The sequence below is a fragment of the Haliotis asinina genome, chromosome 3 (genome assembly GCF_037392515.1).
Source record: "Haliotis asinina isolate JCU_RB_2024 chromosome 3, JCU_Hal_asi_v2, whole genome shotgun sequence".
NCBI classification, from domain to species: domain Eukaryota; kingdom Metazoa; phylum Mollusca; class Gastropoda; order Lepetellida; family Haliotidae; genus Haliotis; species Haliotis asinina.
The window spans coordinates 87,708,005-87,720,584 of record NC_090282.1 but is presented as its reverse complement, the minus strand read 5'-3'; the positions used below and the strand labels follow the sequence as shown (position 1 = coordinate 87,720,584).

At 40.1% G+C, this 12,580-nt stretch overlaps 1 protein-coding gene across 2 annotated transcripts in view; it reads left to right on the top strand.

Annotated features, from left to right (window-relative positions):
- LOC137278699 (uncharacterized) overlaps positions 1-12,018 on the top strand; it is a 29,824-nt gene extending 17,806 nt beyond the window's left edge. Inside the window, exons 6-8 of one of the 2 annotated variants that reach the window (XM_067811213.1) lie at positions 7,077-7,261; positions 8,992-9,068; positions 11,055-12,018. In XM_067811213.1, the coding sequence (XP_067667314.1) occupies positions 7,077-7,261; positions 8,992-9,068; positions 11,055-11,285 (493 nt within the window). In that variant the 3' untranslated portion in view covers positions 11,286-12,018. Of the gene's footprint in view, positions 1-302; positions 2,171-7,076; positions 7,262-8,991; positions 9,069-11,054 lie in introns of those variants that run through there. The other variant, XM_067811214.1, reaches the window with a different exon arrangement.
- The last annotated feature ends 562 nt before the right edge of the window (positions 12,019-12,580 follow it).

Here is a 12,580-nt window from a genome sequence, read left to right as displayed (position 1 = left end):
CTCGCGCCGGGCGATTATTAAGGAGAGAGTGGTTATCAAGGCCAAACAGTTTACCCTTTTTGCACAGGAGGGGAGGCTACATGGGGGTCAGTGTATTTTTATGTTCGCTTCTTTTAGAAGGGAACTTCAAGGGATTTCAGGTGTTCCACTACCTTCGCCAGGAAGAGGAGATAAGCAATTAAGCATGAGTCAGGGTAAGTTTATTCAGAAAATTACATTATTGTTTCAAATAACATGACTTCAAAGAGGCCCAGCCTGTTTTACTGTTTTTTCACTGATACCCATTCTCATCCCTGCTTAAGGAAATCACCCAGTCAGAGAAAGTGGTGCAGGAGTGGATGATGTATACCACTCACAGAGTTTCTCACAGTCCTGCACCCCTTCTGAGATGCCATGTACAGCAGGGACCTCTACTAACAACCTGGCAATTGTCTGTAATGATGCTATCTTCATCAGTTATCATGGAATAAGGGATGCCTGCAGAAAGGATTTCATCTCGTGATTTTTTGTTTCATAGCAGTAGCGAGAAACTATGCATTAAAACATTTAAAATGACATTAAAATGATGGTGCTTAAAAATTTCTGTTTCTGATGTTTGATTTATTTAATTTGAAATGAAGGTAGCAATTACTGTATTGGCTAATTGTGTGATTAAAGGAAACTGGTACATTTCTTTCATTGGTTCATGTGGTGATTCTGCTGATATATCATGATTGATTTTACATCAGCAGTTGAAAAAGAATGAATACAAAAGAAAAGACATGAAATGAAATTTGAAATTCAGTTGTGTTTTTTGTAAGTGCAAATAGTGATTTGAGTATTAAATATGGTCTGTCACATGTTCATGAATGAGAAGATTTATCTAATACCCATGTGTAATTGTAAATACAATGTTAATTTCTATCAGATGAGGAAACCATCACAATTACCCATTACAGTTACTGATGACACTGAATGCTCAAGTGACCATTGATGCACCAGGGATAAGTGCACCACTGAGAAGGACTAGTCAAGAAGTTAGTAATTGCTATCTGGAATTACAGTTCTTGAGTCACTGATTTGTCATTTTTCAGTACTTGCATACAAAACTTCACTTGAAATTTTTCCAAATACAAATTACTTTCAAATAAGTAATGTCACTTTTCAAAGTTTATACCACCATATCCCACTGCCAATCAACTTGACCTTCTGTCTTAAAATAATCAGCAAGCTCATCTCATACTTCTCTTGCATTGCTTGCATTTCTGTTTCCTCCCTGCTGGATGAAACCACCAATAACACTTTGAACATTAGCTGTGTCATTATAGACTGGGTGAGAGTTTGATTTGAGAGAGTTTTGTAATGCTACAGCTGCCTAGACAACTGAACTGGTAACATCTGGTGACACCTGTAGGGGTTTTTGAAACATGCAGAATCTCTTCACCAGAAGGCTGAAGGCATTTTCAGATTCTCTCCTTGCCCTTGACAGCCTGTAATTAAATATTGTTTTCTCATAAGATAAATCCCTCACAGGTTAAGGCTTCATCAAATGTGGCTTTACTTGGAAGGGATCGTCTCCCACAGCAACACTAGGCACTAGTTCATGACGGCCCTCCTGGGGAGATGGTTGTGGAATATTCAATGTGTTATGCTGTATGGCAACTCAAAGCTGGGAACTGGCATACACCAGCTCGGTCCCAAATCAACAAATATAAATTTGCAAATTGCTTTCACCAATGCCAACAGGATGATGCTGAATAAGTTCCTGTAGTTGAAGAATTCAGATCCTGTCTTGTTGGGTGCCTGAATAGCAATGTGCATGTTATCAGTTGCACCAATGCAGTGGGGGTCATTATGTCATTTTCTTGTCTAACTCAACTAAACATATATAACTTAGCAAGGTTTATCATTGTGTCAAGAGTGTTGAAGACTCTATGTATCTGACATATTTTTCAGACATTACACAGCAGTGGTAACACAGAATCTATCCCAGTTAAAAAAACAGACAAGGCTCAACAACAAAAGGAGGTGTTACAATAATAGGGGGAATCAAGCTACAGGAAGTCCTGAATTTAAAAATTTAATGTACAGGAGACTGCAAATGATTTCTTAAAAGAAAGCCAAAACTGACACAACTGATTGTGACATATAATTTGGTCAACAGGTTGGGTACAAACTTAGAAAAAAAAAATGAAAACCTTAGACAGAGACTGGAACTTAAAATCTACTCTGTGATTTTGGAAAATCAGCTTGAAAATGAGAGTGGGTGTCGGTTACTGTATATCGTGCTAGGTTATGACCTGTGACAAAAATGCTTCATGCATATTTTTTAGCATTAAACATCGTGTCCAAGCATCAAGTTTGAGGCGACAAAAGCTGAGATATCACTGGAATAACAGCAAACAATCGCTAAAAAAAAGATGGAAATAGTAAGTTAAAATGCACATTTGACAACTTTTACAATTACTGATGTTTACTGTATTCTTCAGCTTACTCACACTGATTAATTATCTCCCCGAAACATCATTACTTTGCTCTTTGACAACTTGATGATGTGGACCTGTTGATGAAGCAAGCATTTGTATGAGAATGTTTTTTTCCAATAAAATTGGGAAAAATAGTTTATGATTCTAATTCTGTTGGGTTAACATATTATTGTGGATATAGAAAGGAAAACAAATCACGGATTTTTAGAATAATGGTCAGTATAATCGTTATTGGGTATTATTCTTACTTAGCATTCTTACCTTTTACATCAAAGACTGTAACTGCCAGATGTCTTGTGATGTGAGTTGTCCGTGACGATACTTACCTTTTACATCCAAGACTGTAACTGCCAGATGTCTTGTGGTGTGAGTTGTCCGTGACGATACTTACCTTTTACATCCAAGACTGTAACTGCCAGATGTCTTGTGATGTGAGTTGTCCGTGACGATACTTACCTTTTACATCCAAGACTGTAACTGCCAGATGTCTTGTGATGTGAGTTGTCCGTGACGATACTTACATTTTACATCCAAGACTGTAACTGCCAGATGTCTTGTGATGTGAGTTGTCCGTGACGATACTTGCCTTTTACATCCAAGACTGTAACTGCCAGATGTCTTGTGATGTGAGTTGTCCGTGACGATACTTACCTTTTACATCCAAGACTGTAACTGCCAGATGTCTTGTGGTGTGAGTTGTCCGTGACGATACTTACCTTTTACATCCAAGACTGTAACTGCCAGATGTCTTGTGATGTGAGTTGTCCGTGACGATACTTACCTTTTACATCCAAGACTGTAACTGCCAGATGTCTTGTGATGTGAGTTGTCCGTGACGATACTTACCTTTTACATCCAAGACTGTAACTGCCAGATGTCTTGTGGTGTGAGTTGTCCGTGACGATACTTACCTTTTACATCCAAGACTGTAACTGCCAGATGTCTTGTGATGTGAGTTGTCCGTGACGATACTTACCTTTTACATCCAAGACTGTAACTGCCAGATGTCTTGTGGTGTGAGTTGTCCGTGACGATACTTACATTTTACATCCAAAACTGTAACTGCCAGATGTCTTGTGGTGTGAGTTGTCCGTGACGATACTTACCTTTTACATCCAAGACTGTAACTGCCAGATGTCTTGTGATGTGAGTTGTCCGTGACGATACTTACCTTTTACATCCAAGACTGTAACTGCCAGATGTCTTGTGATGTGAGTTGTCCGTGACGATACTTACCTTTTACATCCAAGACTGTAACTGCCAGATGTCTTGTGATGTGAGTTGTCCGTGACGATACTTACCTTTTACATCCAAGACTGTAACTGCCAGATGTCTTGTGATGTGAGTTGTCCGTGACGATACTTACCTTTTACATCCAAGACTGTAACTGCCAGATGTCTTGTGATGTGAGTTGTCCGTGACGATACTTACATTTTACATCCAAGACTGTAACTGCCAGATGTCTTGTGATGTGAGTTGTCCGTGACGATACTTACCTTTTACATCCAAGACTGTAACTGCCAGATGTCTTGTGATGTGAGTTGTCCGTGACGATACTTACCTTTTACATCCAAGACTGTAACTGCCAGATGTCTTGTGGTGTGAGTTGTCCGTGACGATACTTACCTTTTACATCCAAGACTGTAACTGCCAGATGTCTTGTGATGTGAGTTGTCCGTGACGATACTTACCTTTTACATCCAAGACTGTAACTGCCAGATGTCTTGTGGTGTGAGTTGTCCGTGACGATACTTACATTTTACATCCAAAACTGTAACTGCCAGATGTCTTGTGATGTGAGTTGTCCGTGACGATACTTACATTTTACATCCAAGACTGTAACTGCCAGATGTCTTGTGATGTGAGTTGTCCGTGACGATACTTACCTTTTACATCCAAGACTGTAACTGCCAGATGTCTTGTGATGTGAGTTGTCCGTGACGATACTTACATTTTACATCCAAGACTGTAACTGCCAGATGTCTTGTGATGTGAGTTGTCCGTGACGATACTTACCTTTTACATCCAAGACTGTAACTGCCAGATGTCTTGTGATGTGAGTTGTCCGTGACGATACTTGCCTTTTACATCCAAGACTGTAACTGCCAGATGTCTTGTGATGTGAGTTGTCCGTGACGATACTTACCTTTTACATCCAAGACTGTAACTGCCAGATGTCTTGTGATGTGAGTTGTCCGTGACGATACTTACCTTTTACATCCAAGACTGTAACTGCCAGATGTCTTGTGATGTGAGTTGTCCGTGACGATACTTACCTTTTACATCCAAGACTGTAACTGCCAGATGTCTTGTGATGTGAGTTGTCCGTGACGATACTTACCTTTTACATCCAAGACTGTAACTGCCAGATGTCTTGTGATGTGAGTTGTCCGTGACGATACTTACCTTTTACATCCAAGACTGTAACTGCCAGATGTCTTGTGATGTGAGTTGTCCGTGACGATACTTACCTTTTACATCCAAGACTGTAACTGCCAGATGTCTTGTGGTGTGAGTTGTCCGTGACGATACTTACCTTTTACATCCAAGACTGTAACTGCCAGATGTCTTGTGATGTGAGTTGTCCGTGACGATACTTACCTTTTACATCCAAGACTGTAACTGCCAGATGTCTTGTGGTGTGAGTTGTCCGTGATGATACTTACATTTTACATCCAAGACTGTAACTGCCAGATGTCTTGTGATGTGAGTTGTCCGTGACGATACTTACCTTTTACATCCAAGACTGTAACTGCCAGATGTCTTGTGGTGTGAGTTGTCCGTGACGATACTTACATTTTACATCCAAGACTGTAACTGCCAGATGTTTCTTGGTGTGAGTTGAATCGCGACCCTTCGCAGGGCGACGGCTTATGCATGAAACATATCATTTTGACACTGGTTTTAGGGGTCAAGTTAGGGTTATCTATGGGGTATTTTGTACATAATGTTTAGGGCGGTCATTCACATTGTACATGCTCCTCCAAAAAAATCATCATCACCCTATCTTGCCATAAATTATTAATGGTCCCTACCATACAGTTCTCTTTAGATGTAAACCAATGGTTCCACCTGTTCATATGTTTAAATTACTTCCTTCAATCAATAAACATTCATGTATGAGTCATTGTCTGTTTTATGTCCATATTGTTTTGATGCAGTTTAGGCCTATTTCAGACTTCTAGATAGTCATCCCTGATAAATTCTTCAGAACTGATTTTCAGGATATGTAGATCCAGTGATATAAAAATGTTCAAGAAATTTCAAAATATTTTATTTCAAATTGGTTATTCATTTGTGTAACAGTAATATTTCTGCTTCATTTTTACACCATTAACTTACCACTGGCCAAGTATTGTGATGTGAGTGCCAGCAAAATGTCAAAATTCACCTTGTCCATACAGAAAAAAATCTTTAGTGACCTCGTATCTTGATGTTCGAGCTCTTGAAGAAGCAAGTTATACGCTCTAGACATGTTCAACCTAAGACTCCAGTTGTAGAACCACACCAATTTAGGCTTTGTCAGTGACTGCAATATGTACACTGACATTATCACGACTAGCATTTCTACCTCACTCCATGAACCGTGTTGTCGAGTGGAGAGAATCTTGTGAGATACAAGTTTTATGTGTCTTGAAAATATACCAGTAACAAAGTCATTACAATCGTTTTTGTTACTTCAAATCATATATTACAAGTTGTTGCTGCAAGTGGCACCATGAGAACTCACCTAGCGTAAATAGTGCAGATGTACTGATTGATGTCTGTCCACAGATTAATGTCTAACCACTGCTTGGTGTCTGAACCCTAATTGGTGTCTGATCACTGATTGATGTCTGGGTACTGACTTGTGTCTGACCACTGATTGATGCCTGAACACTGATTGACCCGTGAAGGTCCCGGGGTAGAATAGGCCTTCAGCAACCCATGCTTGCCATAAAAGGTGACTATGCTTGTCGTAAGAGGCGACTAACGGGATCGGGTGGTCAGACTAGCTGACATGGTTGACACATGTCATCGGTTCCCAATTGCGCAGATCGATGCTCACGTTGTTGATCTCTGGATTGTCTGGTCCAGACTCGATTATTTACAGACCGTCGCCATATAGCTGGAATATTGCTAAGTGCGACGTAGAACTAAACTCACTCACTCACTCACTCAAACTCACTCACTCACTCACTCACTGAACACTGATTGGTGTCTGACCTCTTATTGATGTCCAAAGGCTAACTGGTGCCAATACTGATTGATGTCTGAAAAATTATTGGTGACTGACCTCTGATTGGTGTCTGATGATCAATTTTTGATGTCTGATAATTAATTGATGTCTAATGACATACTAGTGTCTGATCACTAGTGTCTGACCACTGATTGATGTCTGATCAATTATTGGGGTCTGACAATTAATTGATGTCTTATGACAGATGGGTGTCTGATCTCTGATTGGTGGCTGACCACTGTTTGTAGTCTGACCACTGATTGGTGTCTGACCAATTATTAGCGCTTGACCACTGATTGGTGTCTGGCCATTGATAGGTGTCTAACTACTGATTGGCCACTGACCACTGATTCATGTCTGACCACTGATTGATGCCTGATTTAATATTTCAGGCTTGAAACAGCTATTCAGTTGTTGCAACGAGAGATTGAACAGCTTGAGGATCGATGTAATCTTGCATTTGCTTTCCCTGATGATGGGGCATTCAAGCGCTTCCACCTTCACTTTGCTGGAGAACAGACCATCATTTGCGCCAAGATCCGTGACGGGGACAAGAAAATAGTGAAAGTTAAAGAAGGTTCTGTCAAAAGATTACTTAATCTGCTTAAAATACTCATGCACACTAATACAGTCAATTGATGACAACCACCATCGCTGTAACCCTCCATGATTCTGCACACCAATAATGTGCCATCTTTGAGCATTTGTCAGTTTACGAAGCTCCTATATCAAGGTGTCAGAAGAGTTTACTGAAGCTGGATACTTGCTTAATAATGGACACACTTATTGCATGTGCAGCAGGCACATGCATAGCTAACTCTGTCTAGGGGGTGTCAGAAGGGTGAAAAATACACACACACATACAGTGTTCCCAGAAATTATTGAGAAAATCTTTGTTTTTTTTCTAATGATGCTAAGATTGGAAAATGGGCTTTCACTATGCACTAAGCATACTAAATAAGGGAGACAACTCTTGAAGGCTTAGAAGGCAGCTCATTACCTCAAGAGTTATCTCCCTTGTCTGAGCAGACGGCTTCCTGTGTTGACATGGCAGAATTTACAGCAAGAGAGAAAAGAAAGCTCATTCTAGATGATTTTGAAAGGGGTGAGGCTGATGCTAAAGTGTTAGCTTGTAGACATGGTATTCCTCTGTCTACAGTATACAGAACTTTGAAGAATAATCAAACAGGAACCGGGATAGAGCACAAAGCAGGGGCAGGTCGGCCTAGGAAATTCAGTGTTGTGGATTGCCGAAGACTTGGGCAGATTGTGAGTAGGGGAAATTGAAAAGTGTTGAGAACATCAGAAATGAAATGATTAGCAGAGGAAGTCCTCAGGTATGCAATGAAACAGTTAGGCAGGAATTGCAGAGACTTAATTGGGTGAAAAAACGTGGAATTCCCTCGCCGTTGATGAAAGATGCACAAAAGGAAAAACGTTTAAACTGGTGTCGGGCTCATGAAAATCAAGATTGGGATAATGTTTTCTTTTCGGATGAAAGTTCTGTTTGGCTTTTCCCTAATTGTGTGAAAATTTGGACCAAAGATACTGTCAAACCTATCTACCAGCGACCAAAACATAGCCCGAAGTTTCACATGTGGGGTGGCATATCGGCTCGTGGAGTGACGCCATTGTGTGTTTTCACGGGAAACTTGACAAAAGAAAGATACGTTGACATTCTAAATGGTCACCTTCTTCCGACAGCACAAACATTGTATGAAGATGATTGGATTTTCCAGCATGATAATGACCCAAAACACACTGCGCGCTACACAAAACAGTGGTTGTCGGGCAAAAATGTTCACGTTTTAGACTGGCCCAGTTACAGCCCAGACCTAAACCCAATTGAGAATGTGTGGGGAGTCATGAAGGACAGAATAAACCAAAAGGGACTGAGAAATATTGAAGATATAAAGGCCGAGGTGGTCTAATATTGGGATACCCTGTCACACGATTACCTACAAACTTTGATGGGTAGTGTGCCTAGGCGTATTCAGGCATGCATTGCTGAGCGAAGAGGTCTAACAAAGTACTAAAACAAGACTGAGACTGTAAAAGGATGATGTTTTAACATGTTTATGTAAGTAAAACGCCAGAAGTTAATAAACGTAATGAGTTACATGACGCAACATGATTCTCAATAATTTCTGGGAATACTATAGTAGTAATGGCCATGATAAACAGGGTTAGTGAGGTGTAAGAATCATTAGGTGTTCACATGCTTGTTCCATGTGTGTATGACAGAGAAAAAGTGGTTAATTTGTGGAATCAGATACTTTCAAACATCTTGTTATATCATTCTTCCAGGCAACCCTGAGGGTAAGCATGTGATCATCATTGATGACCTGGTCCAAACAGGTGGAACACTGAAGGAGTGCGGAAAGGTGAGGGGCAGTTCTCATATAGCATTGTTACTGTCTGCTGTGTTGTAACTTTAATATTGCTACAGTCACCTGTGTTGTAGTGGTTATATTGTAACACTCTCCCATGGTGTAACTTTAATATTGCTACAGTCACCTGTGTTGTAGTGGTTATATTGTAACACTCTCCCGTGGTGTAACTTTAATATTGCTACAGTCACCTGTGTTGTTGTGGTTATATTGTAACAATCTCCCCTGGTGTAACTTTAATATTGCTACAGTCACCTGTGTTGTAGTGGTTATATTGTAACACTCTCCTGTGGTGTAACTTTAATATTGCTACAGTCACCTGTGGTGTAGTGGTAATATTGTAACACTCTCCCGTGGTGTAACTTTAATATTGCTACAGTCACCTGTGTTGTAGTGGCTATATTGTAACACTCTCTCGTGGTGTAACTTTAATATTGCTACAGTCACCTGTGTTGTAGTGGTTATATTGTAACACTCTCTCGTGGTGTAACTTTAATATTGCTACAGTCACCTGTGGTGTAGTGGTAATATTGTAGCAATCTCCTGTGGTGTAACTGTAATTTTGTTAGTCACCTGTGGTGTAACGGTATCATTGTTACTGTCTGCTGTAATATGACATGATTATTGTCACTGTCTACTGTGGTGTAACTGGAATATTGTAACTGTCTACTGTGGTGTAACTGGAATATTGTAACTGTCTACTGTGGTGTAACTGGAATATTGTTACTGTCTACTGTGGTGTAACTGGAATATTGTAACTGTCTACTGTGGTGTAACTGGAATATTGTAACTGTCTACTGTGGTGTAACTGGAATATTGTAACTGTCTACTGTGGTGTAACTGGAATATTGTTACTGTCTACTGTGGTGTAACTGGAATATTGTTACTGTCTACTGTGGTGTAACAATATTATTATTACTGTCTGCGGTGGTAATATTCTTACTGTCTGCTCTGATGTCATGGTAATATTATTAATATTATTGCGTGGGGATATAGTTAACGCCTTGTCTGTCTGTCCATCTGTCTGTCCGTCCATAATCATTTTGTTTCCGGAGCATAACTCAAAAACTGTTCAATATTTACAGACCAAAATTGATAGATATAATGATCTGAACCTATGCTTGTGCCTTTTGCTATTTACCAATTTTTTGGCATTTTGTTTGGTTTTTTTTTTGTTTTTTCCATGGAATGTTTTGGTCTTAATCAAATGGTGGGGTGGATTCGTTTCTGGAGCAGAACTCAAAAACTGTTCTATATTTTCTTTTTTTCTCGGTTTCCATGGCAATGTTTTGGACTTAGTCTCAAAAGTGAGAGGTGTGTTTCATTTCCGGAGCACAACTCAAAAACTTCTTAATATCTGTCATTAAAACTTGGTAGATATGTGTGGCAGACCCAAAAGTGGTGCCTTTTGATATTTACAGGTTTTGGTGATTTATTATTTTCTCTGTTTCCATGAAAACGTTTCAGACATAGTCTCAAATTGGAGGGGTGGTCTTCGTTTCAAGAGCACAACTCGAAAACCATTTCGTATCTTTCAACAGATTTTAGCAGATATATGAGACAGATCTTGAAATGGTGACTTTTGCTGATTACAGATATAATGCCATTTATATTTTGCATGAATTCCGTGGAAACAATTCAAACTTAGTCTTAAAAACAATAACTGACAAACTGTCAGATGATTTGTCCTTTCAAACATGTGGGGGCCAGGGGAATATGTCATCTTCTAATGACTCTTGTTACTGTCTGCTGTGATGTAATGGTAATATTATTAGTGTCTGCCTTGGTACACCTGTAATATTAAATTCTACTATTATTGTTGTTTGCTGCTACAGGTATTGTGATAGTCCAAGTATACATAAAATCACATTGTTGTTATTGCTGCAGGTGTTGTGATAGTGAAAGTATTATGAAGTCATGTCGTTATGGCTGCAGTTGTTGCCGTAGTCCACGTATTATCAAGTCATGTCGTTGTTGTAGGTGCTACTGGGACGAGGAGCTGTTGCAATCAGTGCCTATGTCACTCATCCTGTGTTCCCCAACAATTCCTGGAAGAGATTTGTAGACACTGATGTTCCATTCAAGAACTTCTGGATCACAGACTCCATCCCACACGCAGTTGACATTGCACAGCATAAACCATTCAAACTTTTGTCCTTGTGTGATGTGGTGGCAGAGTCACTTCTGGGCTATGACCTCATGCCACAGTGACCTCAAGACCCAGTGAAGCCACCAGAATAAATCAGTGATCTTAAGGCACAAGGTTCACATCATATATATCTAGAATTTATATATCACTATGACAAACTCATCTATGAGTGGGTCCAGTGATGTGTTTACTGCTGTGTACATTCTCAACTGAGTTGTGTCATTCATACCACACCAGGTAATACCAGTGCATTCATTCATGGGTATTCATTCGTTCAGAATACCCATTGTTAGTATGACAGGAGTATTTTCAGTTTGTAGACAGTGGCAAATGAGTCACAGAGTCAACAGTGAATACAAATAACATTACTAGGCCTCCCCATCTTGATTGTGACACATCGTCACGTGGTATCGAGCAAGTGGCATCCTCAGTGTCCATTTAATCCATCAGCTACATCATTCACATGGAGTCCACTGGCTCCGTCCACTGGCTCCATCACAAACATTCAATCCACCAGCTACCTCACTCACATAGTGTCCACTGCCCCACCACATGCATCAAATACTTTAACTCCATCACTCATAAGGAGTCCACTGGCTCCATCACTCACAAGGAGTCCACTGGCGCCATCACTCACAAGGAGTCCACTGGCAGTGTGTTTATAACCATATTGAAAGTAGTTACTGTACTTACCTAATCAGACAATGTTTTGTAGGAATGGCTTCTACTTATTTGTTGATACTCATTTGTGAAAAGCTCTTTGATAAAATACATAAATAAAGATCCTTTGCTGCATTGGCTGTTGTCATCTCAGATAAGGCAGTTCAACAGCATGAACCTGCTGTAACCTTCCAAGGCATCATAAACCAAGGCGGCAATAACTGTATACTGGGTGTATTCCTGGGTAGGAAGAATGCAGTAACCATATACTGGGTGTATTCCTGGGTAGGAAGACTGTAGAAACTATATTCTGGGTAGGTTCCTAGGCAAGATAAACCAGGGCTGCAGTAACCATATACTGGGTAGATTCCTTGGCAGGATAAGCAAAGGCTGCAGTAACTACATTCTGGGTATATTCCTGGGCAGGATAAACCAAGGCTACACTAGCCATATTCTGGGTAGATTCCTAGGCAGAAAGGCTGCAGTAACTATATTCAGGATAGATTCTTGGGAAGGATAAATCAAGCCTGCAGTAACCACATACTGGGTAGATTCCTGGGCAAAATAAACCAAGTCTGCAGTAACCAAATCCTGTATCAGGGACTTGTTACTTTCCGTGGTTCCTGCATATGAAATAGGACCATATTTGATCCAACACCGAGCATAAACATGAGGTGTAGTGAAAGTGCTGTCTTCC